Raw genomic sequence first — 20,628 nt, 5'->3', positions numbered from 1 at the left:
TCCCGTGAGTGCCTTCCCCAAGTTGTTGGCCTAATGAGGATACGTTTGCTGTAACTATGCACAGTGGAGGGCGGCCGCGGTGCCTTTCACAGTACTATGTGAGGGCTTCGTTGGTGAATCTGCCTCCTGTTTTCCAGGCAGATTTTTAGTTTAACTTGCCAAATCACTTCACTTTCAGGAAATGTCTTTTAATCTATAATGATGATACAGTAATGTAATATTCTCGTTACAGTTAAGTACCCATTGCTGGCATCCCATCCCATTTGATCAGCTTTAGGAAATTGAAGAGTTTGCCTATAACCTTGGTTCCATGGTTGTTTGAAAGAGCATCATTCCTTCTAAAGCCTTCCTTCAAATTACAAGGGAGGGAGGTGGCTAGGAAGATGCCAAAGGCCTAAGCAACCCTCCCTCCGGTTCCCCAGTCCTTTTCGTTTCCTTAGCCATGTAAGGATATGAGGGAAGACACAGGTAAGGCTTTGTGAGAACATGCAGAAAGAATTGATAGAGTTTAAAAAGTGGGCAACTTGAGAGATTCAGGTAAAACCTGTGCACTATGCTACTGAGATAGTTAGAATTTTAAAAGAAGGATGAATAGAACGGGAAGAAAAGTTTATTTCAGCTTTTGTATTTCAGCTTGTGAAAAGGGAGTATTTCTCAGCACTTCCTCAACCTCCCTGGGAGTCTGTAGGAAGAAAGGTGCACCTAGGAAGGTTATAGTCCGGGAGGAGGGCAAATCACAAGGTACTTCGAGGCTCTTGGAGCACAGGCATCAGTGTAGGGATGCTGCTAGAAACAAAAGCAAAAAGAGGAAAGCTGGGTTGGATGGAAGGAGTGGAGTCTAGAGGAGGATAGAGTATGAGGATGAGAGAAGCAGACAGGAATCTGCAAATTCTCCATCTCAGACGGATGCCTTGATGACTCCGTGATAACTTCTGTCTGTTATACTGAGGCTCTGAATGGGAGAGAAGAGAGAAAGGGGGGTCGGTAATACTGTCTGTGCTGTGTGGTTTTCCAGTTCCAGCTAGCATCACAGAGATACATACCAGAAGCAATATGCTCTAATTCTCTTAAAAGTTATGTTTATCATTTAAATATGAAATATTGTTTGAAAGCTGTACACTTAGTTTTGGTTGTTATGTGCTAGCAAAAATGAATGTGGGAAGCATGGAAGTTACATAACCTATAAACTAATCTTTTCATCCTAGGTCACTTGTGTATCATGCAATTACAAATCCAATACCATTGAGCCCTTTTGGGATCTGTCCCTGGAGTTCCCTGAACGCTATCACTGCATAGAAAAGGGGTTTGTCCCTTTGAATCAGACAGAGTGCCTGCTCACTGAGATGCTGGCCAAGTTCACAGAGACAGAGGCCCTGGAAGGCAGAATCTACGCTTGTGACCAGTGTAACAGTGAGTCCTGGGGGGAAGGTGTGGGTAACTAGAATATCAATTTAAGGTATTTCAATTGCCCTTTTAGTCAAAAATAACACTGTAATATTGAGTGGTTCTAAAGCATCTTTTAAGGATGTTTTTCCTCCTATTTTCCTGAGAAAAAGCATATGGACATTATATATTAAAAAAAATAAAACCAAACCTAGGAGTTGGACCTCCTTGGACTCCTGCTGTGATTGAAGTTAGTTGTTATCTTGGGAGGCATTTGAAAGTATGGACCTTGAAATGGGGACTCCAAGAATGTATTTAGCTTCATAGGTTATGGGGGTCTTGCTTAAATTCATGAATAGAGTTTGACAGTTCTAATTTAGTCTAAATACAGGTGGCATAGCCTGTTTGAGGGCTATGTATCAGAAAAGTGTGCTTTTATCCTGAATTCAAGTCTGTCAGAAGTGATGCTAAGGGTACATTGAAACCAAGAGAGGAAGTCATATGGTACATTGCTCCATGGCAGCTTCATCATTATTTTCTCATCCCTGAAAGGTTCACATCTCAGAAGGGTCAGAGGAAGTATTTCTCTATCATGGCTTTAATTGTAAAGTGGAATTTTTTCCATATGGTTCTGAGAGCACCTTATGCATCCCCCAACCCTGTGTCTTGCCACATTAACAATGCTTTTGCTAACCCAGCATGTACACCGGAAATGCAGAGCAAATACTTTGAAACTGATGTTTGGGGGTTTTGGCATATAGAGATTTGGAAACTAAGATGAATGGATTGTGCAGAGATCTGAGAACAATGTGCAGCCATATTATAGTTCACACTATAAGTTTTGGTTTGGGAATAACAATTTTATGGTAGCCCTTTAATATTTTTGCATATGGCTTTTAAAGTAGTGAATTGTGGGAAACCTGTTCTCTCTGAAGAATCAAGTCAAAAATCAAAAGTCACACTTCTGATGCCATTTTAAAACAAAATGTGAAATCCTGTACTTGGTTAAGCATAAACTCATCTATCCTGTTACATAGAGATATATAAAGGCAGTGATTTAAATTGTCTTATTAGGACAGTATGTAATTTTTTTCTTTTTAAAATAGTGAGTCATGAAGTTTTATACTTGTAGGAAACAGAAAGATGTTAACAGCCTTAAGTCTATCATTCTCGGACCTGATAGATTAGGCAAGAAACACTTTTATTTATTTTTGCAAGAAAGGATTGTTTTTTCTGGTTGTCAGATGTGCCCATTTATCAGTATCTCTGTAGACAGGTTCAAATAGCAAGGAAGGAAAGCTATAAGTGAAGGGATGAGATGCACCGATCTGTTGCTTGTGAAAGTTTCAAAACTATCAGTCTTTCACCTCTTTGTATAGCCAGCTTAATCAAATGGGAGACAGAACTGATCAGTCTTAACTGAATCAGTGATTTTTCTTCGTGAATTTCATTTGAGAGAAACAAAGCCAGATTCTATATTGTCTTCATTTTAGCTCACATACTCCCTCTGCTGAGAGCAGCAGTCACTGCCAGGATTCCCAGGCAGAGAGCTGCAGTAATATTCAAAAATCTGCTGGTGAACAGGAATGTAAAATAAGGCCAGGCCCCTCTTTGAATTCTCTTTCTGCTCATGCCCTCACATACCATGACTGCCAGCCCTAGTAAAAGCTGCAATCTAGTTGCTGCAATCTATCATGAGAAGCAACAGCTCCACAACCTATTGTCAGAGAAAGCTCCATGATACGTCATCTGCCTGTGATTTGCTACTTTTCACAAGCGGTACAGACAGGACTTCGAATCAGATGCCAGGCTCCTCAGACACTGAGACCATGATATCAACAGCTCAGAGACAATTAGCAGACACCACAGTGGACCATGAATTTTATATTCCCGTCCATTCACTGACTGAATTAATATAACAGAGCAGTCATCAGTAAATGGTTATAGAGAAGGCTTCTGATGGAAATTAAGAGAACTTCATTTCTGTTTTCCTTGCTGTAATTTAGAAATGCATTTCACCCACAATTCAGTATCTTTAGAAACAAAATTGGAGTCCTGAGCATTGGTTTTGTTTTGAATGGGGTGTATGTAGCCAATGGCCAGCCTTGTTCTGCATGTCTAGCAGTGCTGTTACCAAGAAACATGTTTCAGAAAATAAGTATGACATAAAAATACAAAACCAGTGAAGTTTCTTTTCTAAATATTTGTATAGGCCACAAGCAAGTCACATGGGAGAAAAAATCTCTTTAAATACACTGTCCTTTGGTAATCCTGTGCCTCTTGCATGCATGCATGCTCAAACACTAAGTCGTATCTGACTCTTTGCGACCCCATGGACTGTAGCCCACCAGGCTCCTCTGTCCATGGGATTTCCCAGGCAGAAGTACTGGAGTGGGCTGCCATGTCTTCTTCCAGGGTATCTTTCCAACCCAGGGATCGAACCTGCATCTCCTGCCTTGGCAGGCAGATTGTTTAGCACTGAACCACCTGGGAAACCCCCTGTGTCCTCTTACCTTTTCCCTAAACCTGAGATACATGCATTATCCCCCATTTCACAGGAAAGGAAACTGAGATTCCTTTCAAGTGGTGGGAAGGACAAAGGATGCACCTTACAACTGCATCAGCCTTCTTTAAGCAGCCATCCCCCGAGAGCCACACAGTCATTTCTCTCATCTCAGCCAGAACTTCCGTGGCCATACCACGTGGGCATGTGAGGCTGGGAAATGCAGCCTTAGAGAGGATCACATTGCTCCCCAAATAAAACTGAGGTTGAAGTACTGAGACACTAGGAGAATGCATATTGGGTGGCAAGTCACTGTCTCTGCGTGGCTCGGAAAGAATGAGTCTCCTCACGATCCATGTCTTATACCTTCCCAAACCATCTAGGCAAACGACGAAAATCCAATCCAAAACCCCTTGTTCTGAGTGAAGCTAGAAAGCAGTTAATGATCTACAGACTACCTCAGGTCCTCCGGCTGCACCTTAAAAGATTCAGGTGAGCTTGCTCTAGGGCATCCCAGGTGTCTGTGAGCTGTGGCAATAGCTACTTCAAAGGCTTTGGTGAGGGCAGATGTCTTTGGTGTTGCGGGGAGAAGCCTGCTTCCTGGAGTCCTTAGGCTTTCCATGGAGTATATGGTTCCTGCCCAGTGAGGCAAGTGGATGTTGGGGGTCAGGACGGGGCTTCTGCCCTCACAGCCCTATTAAATCAGCTAGGCTGCAGTGGGTGTCTGTGCTTGAAGATTTAATAGCCTCACTTGGGCTTATATAGAGCCATCTTCAGAATAAAGTATGAGATAATCTGTGAAAAGAAGGGTAGGAAGTAAACTATAAAGAGTATTGCCTGGATTGCTTGTTTAGGGATTTCTAGTTTCAGAGAACATCTGAATGTTCACAGGAAATATATGTGAACACTGAGTACTCCTACCTTGCTGTGAAAACCAAATCCAGGTTAAGTTTTCTCCACTTCTATTTTACCTACCTCTGCCTATGATCACACATGCCATTTCTTACTGGTAAGAAGTTCATATCCATGTTACAGGTGGTCTGGCCGTAATCACCGAGAGAAGATTGGGGTCCATGTCGTCTTTGACCAGGTATTAACCATGGAACCTTACTGCTGCAGGGACATGCTCTCCTCTCTTGACAAAGAGACCTTTGCCTATGATCTCTCCGCAGTGGTCATGCATCACGGGAAAGGGTTTGGCTCAGGACACTACACAGCCTATTGCTACAACACAGAGGGAGGTGCGTGCGCTTTACTCTGTGGGGTGGGGGACACCAAAAAGGGTTGGTTTGTCCACATTTCATTCCTCTCCTTTTTATTTAATCTGTAGGGGGATATTACATACATTGAAATCCAGTGGAAAGAATTATGAAAGATGGATTCAAATTTTGAATATATCACTAAGTGACAACATATAACTCTTCTAAGAATTGACAGGAACTAACATGTAAAAGTGCTGAGCGTGGTGCCTAGCACATAATGGTCAGTTAATGCTAGAGGTTATAGCTGTTGTTAATACTTCTGCTGCAGACCTCTTTCCTTCTTGGTTTTGCATAAACAGTATGACCTAGCTATGTCGTGGTCATATTCATACTATATGAGTCTCACTAGCATCAGCCCATAGTAAAGCTGAGGACACTTTCTGAGCACTTACAATACTATGTCCTGATCACCTCCCTTAACATGGGAGGTGTGAGGATCCAAGGGCCCTTCCCAAGGAGCTTTCTTTCAGTCCTTGTCCCCCAGAGCAGAGCCTCCCAGCTACTGTGTTAAGGCAGGTGGGTTGTGGATGTGTTTTTAATAGTTTACCCATCTTGAACCCCTCAGCCCTTGGGGTGGCTACCAGAGTGAGCTGTGAAAAATAACTTTATTCCTTCTAAGTTTTCCTTTCCTTCCATACCTTTATCTATGTACATTTCCCCTCTCCTCCCCATTTTTTTCACATCTCTTAGCCCCCAGTCTGTCTTCGTAGAAGTCCCTAATGGGCAGTGAAAAAGCCTGAATGAAATGAGGACAAAAATTAGTCAGTACTGTAAGCAGTATTGTGGTGGGGCTTGTGGGGCTAAAACCAATGGTTTCATTTACTTATCTCTTCCTCCACCACCACCAATCAAAGGTTGGATCTATTCAGAACTTCTCTGTCCCTTTTTTCATCTCCTCGTTTGCCTGCTGATTGAAATTTAAGTTGGGTAGTCATATTCTCTCTTTCTTTCATTTGGTTTCCTAGGTTTTTGGGTCCACTGCAATGACTCAAAGCTGAATGTATGCAGTGTCGAGGAAGTGTGCAAAACTCAAGCCTACATCCTTTTTTACACTCAAAGAACAGTTCAGGGCAATGCAAGAATCTCAGCAACCCAACTCCAAACTCAGGTGCATTCCAGCAACAACGATGAGGGCAGACCACGGACCTTCCCCTGAATGGGAAGCACATTATCAAGGACTGACTTGCTTTTAAACTCTTGGTATTGGTACATCTTTCCTCTTACAGGAAATAAGGTTTACTACAGGAACAGATTACTAGGTTTGCCTCACTGGGTCTAGAGCAGAAGGTGCTGGGTGACTAGTATCTATCACAAAATCTGTAGTCACTTTCTTTTAAATGGGTTTAGAAAATTCCCTCCTTTGGTAAAGCAAATCAAAAGGAGTAACTTCTATGAAGACTCTTTCAACAGTTGCTTCTGAATATAGAGGGATTTGGGTGGAGGAAAGAGGGAGTGAGTTGGTCATATCCAGCTGTGTTTTCTTCCTATTATGTGATTCCCCTGCTAATCGGGACCCCTTGCAGCACCGGAAGAGCCTCCTGACGTGAGCAGCCTTCGGCAGAGCACTGCAGAGCAAGGAGGGGCCCTGGGCTGGCAGCTTGCTGGACAGGATTGGTTCCAAGGCGGGAGGTGAAGTCAGGACTTTTTCCTACAGAGGAAGTAGTCCTCAAGGGTTGAAAATTTAGAGACTTCCTTTTTTAGGAGATAGCAGTTGAAGAATGGAAGGAGGTGCATGGAGCAAATTTCTTCATGAAAAATGGGAGGTTTTTCATGTCATATTCTACCTGGCTGCTGCTGTCATTTAATCATTCCACATCTTCTGAGATGGCACGAACATCCCTTCATTCTAAAGAAGGAGCAGTTCACATGGGGAAGCAAGAAACTGGTACATGGCATGCTCTTTGTGGCATGCTGAGCCTGAGTTCACTCCTGGATACTCAGTTCTGTAGCAAACTCCTGGTTCGGGTCTAGGGCAAGCTCGTAGTTTGGTTTAAACTGGTCTTTTTAGGTCAGGTTTCTGAGGCTTTCTCAGAACTCAAGAGGGTGGGGGTGGGGGAGCCAGTGGTCCAGGGCTTATCGAAATGCCTGTCCCCCGTTCTCATCTTGGTGCAGCATGCAGCTTCTCTTAACCTGCAGTTTATTTCCTTTTCACAAGGTGTGGGAGCTTTGGCTTTTCGAAGGCTTAGGACTCTTCCTCCTGTATGTCTGAACAGTTTATTGCTGAGAGCCCTGGCTGGTTTCCTCCAAAATCTGCTAATCCCTACTATTTCTTTACCCACCCACCCTCAGTCCATCAGAGAAAAACAAGTGTCCTGTCCATCACTTCAGTGCTAGTAAGATATATCTTTCTTTTTTAAACTGGGTCGGTTTCTAACTGGCATGAAATTGCCCATATGGAAGCCCTCTGCCCTGTCAGGCACCACTGAATTTCCCTCCTCGGTCCTTCACTTTGACTCACTAGTAACAGTGAATGCATACTGCCGCTCTCACTGTGGGAGTGCCACAGCACCTCAGCCTGTCACTCAAAATGCTCATCTTTTGACTATGTCATATTAACATTCAGTTCAGGTAGAAGTACAGATGTCACCTGAAGGGAGTAGATGTGAAGGAAGTTTGGGGAGGGGTGGGAAGTTAGCAAACAAGAGGCTAATGGGGTGTAGCTTTAGCAATGTTGAAAGACCACATTTCCCAAGCAGATCTGTATAGTATTTGCTGTTGACCTCTTTTGAGATGAATTCTCCCATAGGACCTACCAGACAGCACTGAGATTTGGAGGAAATCAGACAGAAGATGACTCACCGTGATAAAGAAAGGGAGTGACTATACTTTAAATTAAACTTGCTTTTTCCAACACTGTGAGGTTTCTGTAATATTTAGCTTTTATTTGGAAGCGATAGCGTATGGCATTTTTTATGCTATTTGGTTTATATTTTCTACTGCAGGCTTCTTTGTACAAGCTTGGCCCGGGCTTACCCTCACCTGGACACTGTTTTAAAGTGTCACAGCCACCCATGCTGCCAGAGGCTCTGATAACAAGACTGTAGTCTCTAGATCCACATTTTTAAGTTGGTATGATTGGTGATGACCTTTTGTGGCAAGAGAAAAGCGCACTGACTTAAAAAAAAAGTAAAAAGGGAAGGAAAATATAAATTGTGCCTCATCTTTCACTGAATGCTATATTTATTATTCTAGAAAAAGAGAACTGACAAACAGAGAAGTACTATACAGCATCTACTAAATCCCTCAGGCTGTCCCGGGGGGAATAAGAAAAATAAACATCTCATGGAAAATTAAAACATCTTCAAATTTAATTTTTAAAAAGTTTTATACCAAAAGTTAAGAATTAAGCAGACTAAGGACTTTGTATTAATAGGGTAAGTGCTTCAAATTAATAAAATCACTTAAAGTGAGTTGGAACAGAAACCAATATCAGAGTCCTCAAAGTGCTGCACACACTTGAAGGTGCCCCTGCAGCCAGACACCTCAGGTACCCAGAGGCAGCAGCAATAGACGCTGTTGAGAAGTTAGTATTTATGGAGATTTTTATTAAAGAAAAGAATTTCCTGATGCATAAGCCAATGGCTGTTGTGAGGGAAATGTCCTTTTGCCTTTAATTTATTTACATACTGAAGTAGATGAATTTCTTAGTTGCATCTTACTTTAAGTCAAAACATTGTAAAGAAGAAAATAAGAACCAGGTGGAAGTCGACTAGATGCTGCCAAATCAAATCCAAGATCTCCTAACTGAACCTTACGGGCCTGCTTCTCTCCCAGACAAGTAGTTATAGCCCTGTTCTAGGAACCCTTTGTAGTTGGCTGGTGTGTTTACTTCCTGCTGTAGCCAGCCAAGATGAATGCAACCTGGCCCTCAAAATTTTACCTCAATCTAGCTTGACCCTCATACTTGTGGTTGCCTCAGAGACAAGCATTCATGCTAGTGTTAACAAAAAAATTAGGAATGCCCTCAATGGCTAGGAACTGAAGCTCTTATTCAAGATGGCAGGCCTCTTGCCTGCTTTGATCCAGTCCCTCTCAGGCTGACGGGGACAGTGACGCACTGTAAAGAATTTCCAGATGTCTCTTAAATGTCATGAATAAAATTGGGAACTATAAAAGTGTTAATGTGTCCTATGGACTCAATAGCAGAGTTTATTTTTGTTTTTAATGTCAAGGTTTCTAGAGTCAATGATTCTGAGTTTTCCACTCTGGCTATGATTACACTTCCATCCAAGTGTAAGCACTGATGAGGTGGGTTGGCAGGCAGTGGGGCACAGCCCTAGCCAGGTCCCAGCATAAACGTGAGAGGTTGACAGTAGTACAGAATGAAAACTTGGTTGGGTGGGGGTGGGTGGGGTGGGGGGGTGGGATATGGGTGGGCAGGGAGGGAGAAAGGGAGTTTGTTTTACGTACTGATAAAGCTTTGTGAACTGATTTTATACAATTCATAAAATTTGGTGCCTTGTACCTAATTATGGTTTGCATGGGATTGAAAAGATTAAGGGAAAGGATTCTTGTCATTTCAAGTGGCAAATGGGTCTGTATAGTGTAAAGGACATTTGGTATCACTTTTTAAAAACATTTCGTATCTTATGTGTGTGAAAGCAAATTATTACCAGCAAGTTCTGAAAATTCTACTGTAATGTCCAAAATCTTTGTGTTTGATTATTCATCGGTGTCTCCTTTTCAAGGCAAACTATATACCCTATTCTTTTTTACCACCCCTTATATTCCGAACATTAACTCAGGCCTTTTTAAAATCAGGCTGGGAGGGCTTCCCCTTCCTAAACATATAATATATCCCTATCTGAAGTTTTATCTTTTAAGTGGAAGGGTTACTTTTCCAGCTGGTTGGGAGAGCACAAATGTTCAGAAAAAGGTATTTAGTTTGTCTAATACTAGGCAACGTATAGTGCAAGTCAAACAAAAACCGTTCCTCCTGAAGTGGCACCTTCATTAGTTCTGAAGTTCTTCTGCACAAAGTTTCAGGAAGCAGTATAAAACACAGTCCCCTACATGTGAGCCTTTAGATTGTAAGGCAAGCCAGTGCACTGTGTAATATGCAAACAAGAAGGCTCAAGAACCTGTCCCAGCAACCCAGTCCCACTGATGGGGACGAGACTGAGTAGCTGTGGCCAAGAAGACCCGGCCTGCTCACCTGCAGGGCTATAAACAGCGTGTTCCTTTTACTCCCACCTTAGGGTTTCCACTGAGCTCCTGAGTCTTCACCAAAGGGTGTTTAAAAAGCTTACTCAAAGCACACTTGATAATTGGGTCCCTCAGCCTAATGACTGGCCTAATTAGGTGAGGAGGTTCTATCTGTGGAATAAAACCTCTCATGGCCACTTTTTTTTTCCTTACCAGGTAAGTATGCATCTCCCTGGTGGTTGATTTTTTTGAAGTTAGCACTAAAATTGAAAAGCGCCTTCTAAATATGACTGTGAGTTTAGTTTTTATCTTCCATATTTAAATTAACCATTTTCTTGGTCTAGGACTTTAACCACTGTGTATTCAACCCAAACACTGTTCTAAGCACACCTCAGTCACTAGAGCACTGAAGTGAATGGTCATTTTGTGGACTGTTTCCATACTAACTTCTGCTGGCATGTTTCTATTTCAGATCTAACTAGGTAGTGTAGGAGATTTTCCCATAGTGTTAACTAGCCTGGGCTAAACACCTCATGACAGGATGTAAAACACTTCCCTTGAGGAACAATGTTGTGTTGAAATGGTAAAAGCCAGGGTTTTCATTTACAGAATTCATAATTATCCATCAAAATTTGGTGTAGATTTGGTAGCTTTAACCTGCTAAATTCTTACCGCTTTCAGGAATTAAGCCAGTTGAAATGAAACTTTACCTTATCAGCTTATGGCTTTATAAACCAACAGCAACACTGTTACTTGAAGCTAAGACATCACATTTTAAGTGAAACTTGAATTACACTTTTGGAAGCTGCCATGTCTTTAATTTTGGCCATGTTTTGAATTTTACCTTTGAAAATTGCTATCAAATAGAACTTTTCACAGTTATGAGTAGCTCAGGTAGCAGACTTCAAGGATGTAAGTTTCACTGCTATAAAGAACAACAGGTGCTGGTATTTCTAGGCTTAGCAGTGGTCTGATACAGGCTGACGGGGCTTGAAAGTTTCCTTCCTGGTCACCATTTGGGGGGTGATAGCTTCAAACCCAAGCCTTACTTAATGTATGTTACTTTTCCTCATCTTAACAGCCTAGTAAGATACAAACTTGCCAGAGCATCTGTGATCACTATGTAGATTCTTAAAAGGATCCTGACATCATGTTAAGCCAGCCACAGGCCTCAATTCATACAGGCTCAAACTCCTTCCTCCTAATAGCTGGGACCTCCCTGATTAGAGCTCATTAAGAAAATGGTGCTTTTCTTTAACATATAAAAAACCTAAGTCTCTAACAGCTTTCTTAGCCAGATTTATGCCAGCAGGGTCAAGGAGGGACCATTTTATTCTATTTACCTTTAGTGAACAGACTGCTAGAGATAACGCCTAACTTAAAATTAGGCCACTGTGGTGTATTTATACTGACCCTCCTTCCCAATTCTTATCCTTTAATCCCATACCAGTTACAGAGACTTGGCACAAAAAAGTAGTATGTATATTTTTTAAACACCTAGTAGAGCAAATCAACTAGAAAAAATTGCCAAGGGGAGCCTGGCTGTATGTCCACACCTTCATCATTCTTTCCATGCCAGTTCCTTACATACTCCATTTCCAAAGAACCCCAAACTCCTGGACAGTGGCACTACCCTGAATTTTAGGGTCAGAAAATATCTCTTACTTTGTGAAGGAAGCAGCTTCCTCAAGCAGTGCTGCTTCAGAGCCCACTGCCCAGGCTTACTCACACCTTGCCTCCACCTGCACATTACTGCCCTCGAATCCCACTGTATTATAGCAACAATGCCTCCCTGGTGCCTGGAAAACCCACCTGGTGCACTAAAATGCTATGCAACACCAAATGGCTTCTTCCCATAGTACTGCTCAAAAATGGAAATTCCTCAAGAATAAGCTATTACCTATGCTAACATCACTGTATGGTGGCTACAGTTTCCATTTCTTTTTTTCTTTTACTATGAAACAAACCATCTGTTAAAATCCATGTTTGGGACTTGTTCCTGTCTCTCTCGAGTGTGAAATATAAATCATGTTTTTATGATTTTTGTAAATCTTGACTTTTTACACCTTGTTTTTGTAAGCTGAAGTTTTCTTATTAAAAGAATAAAATATCTTTGTGTACACGCTTTATTTGTTAAAATACCATTAGATTATTCCTCAGGACAAGAGCCAAGATCAGCCCCTGCAGAAACTTAGGAACTATGTACAGCATTTTACAGAACAGAAGACAATACTTTAGCTGAAGCCTGCCTGTTGAGCAGAGAAGGGTGTCCTGAGTGGACTCGGCAAAGAAAAGGAAGTCGGGCAGGGAAGGGAAGGTGCCATCTGACAAACTTCAGCCGCCATCAGGGCAAGTCTGGTGATGGTCACAGATTGGAGGCTGTTTTTGAAGGGGTCGAGTACAGCACAGGGATTCCATGTGTCTGCAATCAGACAACAGGTGGCATTAGAAAGGTAAAATTACTGGAGTAAAAATTGCTAAATCCCTTGCAACATCTGGAAACTTATCTAACTAGGAACAGCCAAGGGTCTTTTGTCAAGTCTCTTTCCTATTAGTCTGTGAACAGGTGATCTAAGTTATTTCTTCTCCCAGCCTCTAGGACTTCTGAAAGAACAGTGGTTAGTGCTTACCTACACAGGCTAGACCCCAGGCTGAGGTGCCATTAGGTCAATGTCACTCAAATTTCTGGCCAGCCAAACTCCAGCAGCAAAGAGTCCCAAATTGAGAATCAAGTTCCTGGAAAAAGGAACGCATCCTATTAACCCTGTGGTCACTGAGTCACGTGTCTGGTTAACGAGAGACTTGTGGGGGGGGGGGCCGGTTCCCATAATCACACACTGGAGGAAGCCGTCCCCTCCTGAGGCAGAAGCACTTCAGAATCGCATGAGCACTGATCGGTACATAATAGGTTGCCCAAGACCACATGGTTATTTAAGGTTCGTTTCTACGTCTAATGAGAGCAGGGTCAAACGCAAAGGCCAATTAAGCACTTGTCCAGAGCCAAAAAGCCTGTTTGTTGCAGCCCCCTCCCCCAGGGTCCCCGTGAGCATAGCTTCTCTAGACAGAGCCTGGTGACTGAAAAGAGCGCTTCGGCAGCACGGAAATCCTCCCGATCAAGGACCTCAGCAAAGCACAGCCAGAGCCACAAAGAGGCCAAGATGTGGGTGATGTAAAAAAATCTGGAGGAACCAGTTCAAGGAAGGGAAATCCAGGGGGTACGCATAACGCGCGCGAAGGGCCGGAGAGGGACCGAGCCCCCGGGCCTCGGTTACCTCCGGAAGTCATTCCTGTCGGTGGCGAAGCGGTAGACGCCCCGAAGCCAGTCCCCCACGTTGTCTGGAATTTCGGGAGCTTCATTTGCTGAGCCCGCAGCGGTCACGCCGGCCCCACTGGAAGCCATAGCAGCACCTCAGCGCTCTGTACGAACGCTCGCCACGCACCGGGCGGGCGCCGACAGATTACGCAACTTCCGGCCTCACACTTCCGCGGGCCACTGGCCAACAGAGGGCACAGCGGCTCGCGCATCGACAGGCGCCTGCAGAACTTCCCGGGTGCGCGTCCGCCACCTCGGCCAGGGGTGGAGCGCCGCCGTGCTCCAGTCTCCCTGGTCGGGTTCCACTTCCAGCTCCGTCCTGGCCTTCGGCCGGCGCACCGGCTCACAGTCCAGGTGTTCTCCGAACCAACTTCATTGGTTCGGGAGGAGAACGCTGGGGATGGGGCCGCCCGGCCTGTGGGTGTGGGGCAGGGGCACTCAGCGGGGGATGCGTAGCTTTGAGGAATGGGCTTCTCCAAGTCTCCAGGAAGAGTCATAAAGTGCGCGGGCTGAAAGGAGGCAGTCAAACCTGTCATCTCGCCGCCCCTCCCCAGACGTGGTCCTGATTCAGTCTAGGACTTAGAGGGGTAAGAGAGCCTCGCTCTCTCGCCTTACATATCGCAACCCCCCAATTCCCCTTTCTCCAGGCTGCGCCACTAGCAAATGGTACAGTGCCTCCTGGAGGTGTCGCTGTCCCCAGTTCGGAGAGGGGCCGGGGTCTCCCAGGGCCGAGGAAGGCGATGGCCTAAGAAAAAGCCTTCGGGTTCCGATTCAGAGGAAGAGGAGCAGGTGGGGCAGGGAGCGTCCTTCTTGGGATCAAGGGGCGTCTCTAGGCGGCCCTGCGCTTGCCCTTGGCGTGCCTCCGTCTGGTCTCCAGTTCGATACTCCTGCTCCGCGCTGGATCCAAGAATCCCAATCCGGGTTTCCAGACTAGAGCTGACGGCAGTGGCGAGAAGGGTTGCCCGGGAGATGGTCGCAGCATTCGGCTGGGCGCAGTCCCGGTCTCCAACTCTGCAGAGCCCCTCCTCTCCTGTTCCGGGCGGGGTCAGAAACGCCCATCTCAGAGCCGCGAGTCTCTTTCTCCCAGATTCGGGCGGGGCAGCGGCCAGAAGCCAGTCCCAGTCCGGGCCCAACCTCCCGCTCCGCCCCGAGCCGTGCGCGCCGCCGCCGTGGGTCCGCTCCAGGCTCCCGCCCCTCCCCGCCTCCGCCCAGCAGAGGGCGGCCGCGGCCCCAGCCCAGGAGCGAGTCCCGCGCCGCAGCCCCAACGGCGGCGCGGGGTGGGTTCTGGAGGCCCTCGGAGCGCGCCGGCCAGGGACGCGCGGTGAGAGCTGCGGGCCCCGAAGCTCGGGTCTGGGGGGGCGGGGGGCGGGGCGGGGGCGCTGCTGGAGGGGCGGGACGGCGTGGGACCGGGGTGAGGGTCCCAGCCCGGGAGAACCACCCCCCTCAGCCCAGCCCGAGCCGCTGCCCCCTTCCCCTTTGATCTTAACCTTCTCCTCCCTTACCCGGGGACGCCCTGCTTTCCAGTGTCGGGGCCGGACTCGAACCCGCATCCGAATAGCGACGCTCAAAGCAGCTGGGGCAGCAGGGGCCGCCCCCCGGCAGGGCATAACGTCCCCCGCCCAAGGGCCCGGCGCAGTCCTGGCAGCAGAAGTGATTTTCGTGCCAGCGCTGTCCCTCGGCCTCGGTGCAGCGCTGGGAGAAAATCAGCTGAGAGAGGGAGAGGGGGACGGTTCATTCATTCATTCACTCATTCATTCATCCAATAACCACGCCTTATACCCAGTTGACGCTGAAGCACGTCTACAGACATTCCCATTTGATCTACTCAAACACTCTCAGACGCGGGGAGGGCTGATTGGATTAGCCAGGATCCCCCAGCTAGCAGGTGGCACATCCTGAAGAAGTGCGACCCGGGTCGCCTGGACGCCCATTCCAGGTTTCCATACTGCCTCTTGTGCAGACACTGAACGAGTTCCTCGCTGGAGCAGGAACAGCACTAGCATACTGAGATGATCGTCTGTCCTAGAGTCCCTGCTCTGGAGAAATTGAGTCCATGAAAATTGGGGGGACTCTGCTTACGGTGGGGAAGGGCACAAAGGCAACGGGCCCCAGGTACCCAGAGCTCAAAAGTCAGAGCAAGGTGAATACAGAAGTCCCAGACTGATTTCCAGTTCTCTGTACCCCACTCCGTGGTACTGAAAGAGGCGTCCCTTTGCACCCTGCCACTCAACCCTGGGCAGACCCCCTCCAGCCCCTCCCTTCAAGGTTGTACCTGGTCACAAGCCGGGCAGCGCGGCCGCAACAGCTCTGCGTGATGACGGCCACAGTAAAGACGCCCATCGTGGTAGAAGTAGATGAGGTTGATCAGGGCCTGGCCACAGGCCTGGCAGGCAAAGCAAGCCCGGTGCCAGCAGCGCCGCTCTCCTGCCCGAGCTGTGAACACTCCGTACTCCCCTGGCCTCAGCGGCTCCCTGCACTGCGGGGCGTGGGTGCTGGGCTGGTCACAGGCTGCATATGCCAGTCTCCAGGCTCTTCCATCCCAACCCCAACCTAACTGTTCTTCCCACACCTCTGGCAAACCCACCTCCACTGCAGGCTCCACCAAGAACCCCTACATTTGGTTTCCCTTTTTCCTGAATGTTGCCAAACTCAATCCCCAAACCTCTTTTCCTCTTCGGAGTCCCCAAAGCCATCCCCTTCTGCAACAGTGAGAGGGCAAAGAGAGGAGGAAGGGGAATATGGTGGCCAGGTCAGGTGTTACATACATTTTCACAGGTGCATTCTTCAAGTTTGAGAGGTACCAGGCAGGCCACCCCCTGTCCCAGGGCCTCCCGCCTTCATTGGGCACAGAAGAGCCGCAGCTCAGCCAGCTCCTCCTCCCCAAGGGCCAGGCAGTAGCAATCCTGCAGAAACAGGCGTCCACTGTAACTGGGAGAGCCCCAGCAGGTAAGATTGAAGTTTGACTAGAGAGAGGAGGTTTAGTTGTTTGGTCAAAGACAGACTGTAAAACCTCAAGGAGCTGCAGGAAATAACAGCACAGATGAGCACTGAGGAGAGGGAGGAGAGGTGGAGTACATCCACATGTGTCTCATTCCCCAAGGAGTGGTGATCACTCAGGTCCTGATGGCCCCATAGCACTTAGCCCATCTTCCTGTACTGGGTTGGCCAAAATGTTCATTCAGGATTTTCCATAACATAGAATGGAAGAACTCAAATGGACTTTTTGACCAACCCAGTATTTAGATCCTGGCTCCCAATGAGCTGTAGCTCAATATCACTTCCCACTGGATTTCCCCTATTCCATATTCTCCTGCCTTGCCTCCCCAATTGAATTGTAAGCCTTTGGGCGGGGCACACGTAGGGGCCTCAATAAATACTTAACCACCATATGCTCTACATTTGTACATTCCATTATCAGGTTCAAAAGCTGGTCATGTTCATTTTCTTATTTGCTCTTCGGCTAAGTATGGTGGTGGACAGAGTGGATGTCACTGCCCACATTGTGTAGACAGGAAAGCTCAGGCCAGGGGTGGGGGGATGTCTTCCCCCAATTAGTGGCATATCTAGGCCGTAAATTTGTGCCTCCCTCCCTTGTGTACCTCACTTCTTCCCACAGTAAGTAAAGAGAGGGAAGCAAGAGAGAGGAAAGCTGGGGAGAGGGAGACCCACATCGCTGTCCTGTGGAGGGAGCTGCTGGAGGAGGCTCCGGAGCCCGGGCCAACTGGGGGCCGGGGTGGTATCCAGGCCAGGGTGCCCCCAGCTCAGAACTTCAGGATCCTGAGGAGACACAGCACAGGGAGGGAGGCAGAGCTCGGTTTGTCCTTCCTTCCCCTCCCGCCCTCCCTCATTCATCACCACCTCTTCGTCAGTCCCGGACAGTGTCTACCCTCCTGCATTTGGAGACTCTTCCTTCACGATCACAAGGACAGTTGATCCACTCTCGTGTTTGTGGTCTCACTGAGGGAGGTTAGCGGGACACACCCCTAAACATCTTCCCTTCTTATGCTTGAAATCACCCCCTTCACTCCTTAGGGCCAAACCCCCTAGGTTCTGCTTTGGCAACATAAGCCCAATAGGAGAGAATTCATGTATATGTGTGAATAAGTTTAAGGAAGCTGAAGAATTTCCTGTGGTTCAGTGGTTAGGACTCTATGCTTTCATTGCCAAGGTCCCAGGTTCAATCCCTGGTTGGGGAACTAAGATTCTACAAGCTGTTACAGCACAACCAAATTGGGGAAAAAAAAAAAAAAAAAAAGGTAGAGAAGTTGAACCCCTGCGTTCTGAGGAGGCTATATGGACAGGGATTCCTGCAAAGGAAAAAGGCTGCAAGAAGCTGGGCACAAAGGCTAACTAACTACCTCCCATTTGGTGGAAAGAGGTCCAGAGGATGAAGGGGATGGCAATCTCAGAGGGAAGGGCAGGACTCCTCCCACCTGAGCAGAGGTCTCCTCAGGGTCCTCCTTGGGCATGAGGTCTAGGTCGCTGTCTGAGTTGACTGGTGGATTCAGCTCTGGAGAGGCCAGCCTCTTTGCTCGATGGGGCCAGCCAGAATTCAGCAGTGATATTGGTGGTAAAGTCTGCACAGAAAACAGCAAGAGGCCTCCCATTTATTTGACCATAACAATGAGCTAGGCAGGCTAAGTGCTTTACAGGCATTGTCTCCATCAGTCCTCCCATCAACTACATGAGTCAGGTAGTTTTCTGGTCACCATTTTACAGATGGTCCAACTGAACCTCAGTAAGTGTACGTGGTCTGCTCAAGGTCACAAAGCTAGTAAATGGCAGAGTCAGATCTTGAGGCCAGAGCTTTCAGCTCCAGAGTTTCTGAGGCTCCAACTCTGGGGTCTCCCAGCACTGGGATGGAGGAAAGCAGAGCCCTGTAATGGAAGAAGGAGATAAGCCACCTTTCCCGTGAACCTTTGGGTGGACTGGCCCCTGTTCCCCGCCTCCCCAGTCATAATTCCCACCATTCTTTACTGGGCACTCAGCACCCAGGAAGCCTGCTTTCTCATCTCTTCTCACTTCTGCTGTAGGCTTCGGCCAGGTAAAAGAACCACTTCACCAGGAGACCCTTAGCCTCTCCAGCCCATACCAGCTCACCTTTCCCTATGCTCCAGAAATAGGTACAGTGGGTGTCCCCAGATTTCTCACCTAATGTTCCTCTTTGCCCCCTGTGCCTCTCTCAGCTCCTCATCTGGTCTATCAGCTCTTCCAGGACAGAGGAAAATCCTGTGCTTCTATCTTCTGTCTCTAGTGGCAACGTCACTGGATAATTCTAAGTGCAATTCTTTAGCCCTCCTCTGGGCAAGTCCTGCTATGGCTACATTATCTTGGGGATGGGAGGTGACTACTGAAGTGGTAAAGGGATGAACCCTGCCCACAACAAGCTCATCGTCTACTGGGTCAGGCATCGATGAAACCAGAGAGCATGGGGCCAGGATTCTGGGCAGATAGACACGGCATTCTAGGAAGAAAAAAAAAAAAGACTAAACTTTCTAGAATATTTACTCTGTGCCAGGGGCTTTTCTGGGGCTTCCCAGGTGGTGCTAGTGGTAAAGAAGCCTCCTGCCAATGCAGGAGTCAGAGGAGACTCAGGTCCAATCCCTGGGTGGGGAAGATCCCCTGGAGGAAGGCATGGCAAACCACTGAAGCAATTTAGCACCCACTGCATGCAGAGACTTTTCTAGCATGTTACATAATCATCCTCACAACAATCCTGTGACGCAGTTTCTATTATCCCATTTTACGGTTGAAACAAACAGGTTAACTAACTTGCCTGAGGTCACATTAGAAGGCTAAGGGAAGCTTTAGAGGAGGAAGTTGTCTTTGAGAGCTGGGATGGCAGCTGGGCACAGGAAGGGATCATCAAATCCCTAGCCTCCGTGAGACCCAGCTTTAGGGCTGGGTACAGGGTTTGGACCATAAAAATTATATGGCTTCCCAGCCCTGAGCCCTCACCCTCTGCCACCCTTCCCAGCTTCCTGGCTCCACACCCATCTGCTTCCTTCCTGTTCTGTCCCTCAGGTCAGCTTTCCTGTGGAAAGCAGCCAGGATGGGCTGTTCACACTCAGGGCCAGGAGGGGACTGAGACCCTCTTTTCCAGGTTCTAGTTTGCATGAAATCGTCTCACAGAGGACCAACGCTCAGAAATCAGTCCTCACGCCTCACCCCAGGACTGGATAACTCCACGTTCACTTAGCACTGGACTCCATCTTACTAACATGCTGGATTCCTTCCAGAATTCTCCTCCCCCCCACCTTACAAATAATACAAGACTGAACCCCCTCCCCGTTGGGCACAGTGTAAACGGGCTCAGGAGTTCTACTTTCCTGAAGGGCAGAGGCCAGGGATTGGGAAGTTGAGGGGTGGGGTGTAAGGGATGAAAGATTTCCCCGGACAGTGAGAGGAAGAAAGGTTCGAGAAGTTTCTGGTACTGCCAAGTGCCCTCTTGACAGATCCCCAGGTTTTTTCTTGGCTTTCTCAGGGCCCACCTCCGAAGCGGGAAGCGGTGTGGTTCTCAAGTCAGTTGGAGTGCCCAGTGCGGCTGCTGGAGTTTAGGAGAGGGGACGGGACTTCGCCGGGGTCTCACCCTTGCTGAGCGCTGGTGTCCGGGCAGCTCTGCACAGACGCCGCTGTCGGGCCCCTCACCCAGTCTCCACCTCCAGGTCTAGGCGCCCGCCTCTGCCCGCCCCCGAGAGCGCGGCCCTTCCTCTCCCAGCACCCCCACTCCCCGCCCCGCGGGCCCCGTCCGCCTCTCCGGGGCTGGTAGGGCCCGACGGCTCGGGGAGGGGCCTAGAGCCGCTAAGTGAAGGAAAGCATTTGAGGGATATCGGGTGAAAACGGTGCAGGCTCCACTGCTCCCACGCCCGTGGGCTTAGTCCTGGGACCGCATCTCTGCGGGCGCTGAGCAGACACCCAGGAGACATCGTTATGCCGGGTTCTCAAGCACTCGCTGAACAAAACGCCTTTCGAAGCCTGCAGGTCCCCCCAGACCTTCTTCTGGTCTCCTAGACCCGCCCTTG

General features: G+C 47.6%; 3 protein-coding genes across 12 annotated transcripts in view; 1 reads left to right on the top strand and 2 right to left on the bottom strand.

Moving 5' to 3' along the window:
- Positions 1-12,405, top strand: part of USP49 (ubiquitin specific peptidase 49) — a 68,781-nt gene extending 56,376 nt beyond the window's left edge. For all 9 annotated transcript variants that reach the window (XM_027958997.3, XM_060403174.1, XM_060403177.1 and 6 more), the window contains 4 exons: positions 1,206-1,410; positions 4,270-4,378; positions 4,922-5,127; positions 6,114-12,405. In XM_027958997.3, coding sequence (XP_027814798.1) covers positions 1,206-1,410; positions 4,270-4,378; positions 4,922-5,127; positions 6,114-6,304 — 711 coding nt within the window. In that variant the 3' untranslated portion in view covers positions 6,305-12,405. The remainder of the gene's footprint in view (positions 1-1,205; positions 1,411-4,269; positions 4,379-4,921; positions 5,128-6,113) is intronic.
- TOMM6 (translocase of outer mitochondrial membrane 6) lies at positions 593-13,727 on the bottom strand. Of its 2 annotated transcripts, none has more exons than XM_042237283.2 (3): positions 13,566-13,727; positions 12,924-13,029; positions 593-952 (listed from the first exon to the last, which is right to left on the bottom strand). In XM_042237283.2, the coding sequence occupies exons 1-2, from the start codon at positions 13,691-13,693 to the stop codon at positions 12,933-12,935; spliced, it is 225 nt and encodes a 74-aa protein (XP_042093217.1). In that variant the 5' UTR covers positions 13,694-13,727; the 3' UTR covers positions 593-952; positions 12,924-12,932. The 2 variants fall into 2 exon arrangements, with proteins under 2 accessions (XP_042093217.1, XP_042093216.1); XM_042237282.2 differs by lacking the exon at positions 593-952 and adding an exon at positions 12,402-12,715.
- A 114-nt stretch (positions 13,728-13,841) lies between these two features.
- On the bottom strand, positions 13,842-20,252 carry PRICKLE4 (prickle planar cell polarity protein 4). The gene is given in 7 exon segments (XM_042237280.2): positions 13,842-14,636; positions 15,109-15,313; positions 15,879-16,082; positions 16,372-16,509; positions 17,276-17,383; positions 18,040-18,183; positions 18,316-20,252. Coding segments are annotated over 7 exon segments (1,176 nt in total). The 5' UTR covers positions 18,319-20,252; the 3' UTR covers positions 13,842-14,262.
- Positions 20,253-20,628: the final 376 nt, after the last annotated feature.

Source organism: Ovis aries, chromosome 20 (assembly GCF_016772045.2).
Source record: "Ovis aries strain OAR_USU_Benz2616 breed Rambouillet chromosome 20, ARS-UI_Ramb_v3.0, whole genome shotgun sequence".
NCBI lineage: Eukaryota > Metazoa > Chordata > Mammalia > Artiodactyla > Bovidae > Ovis > Ovis aries.
This window is presented reverse-complemented; position numbering and strand designations above follow the sequence as displayed.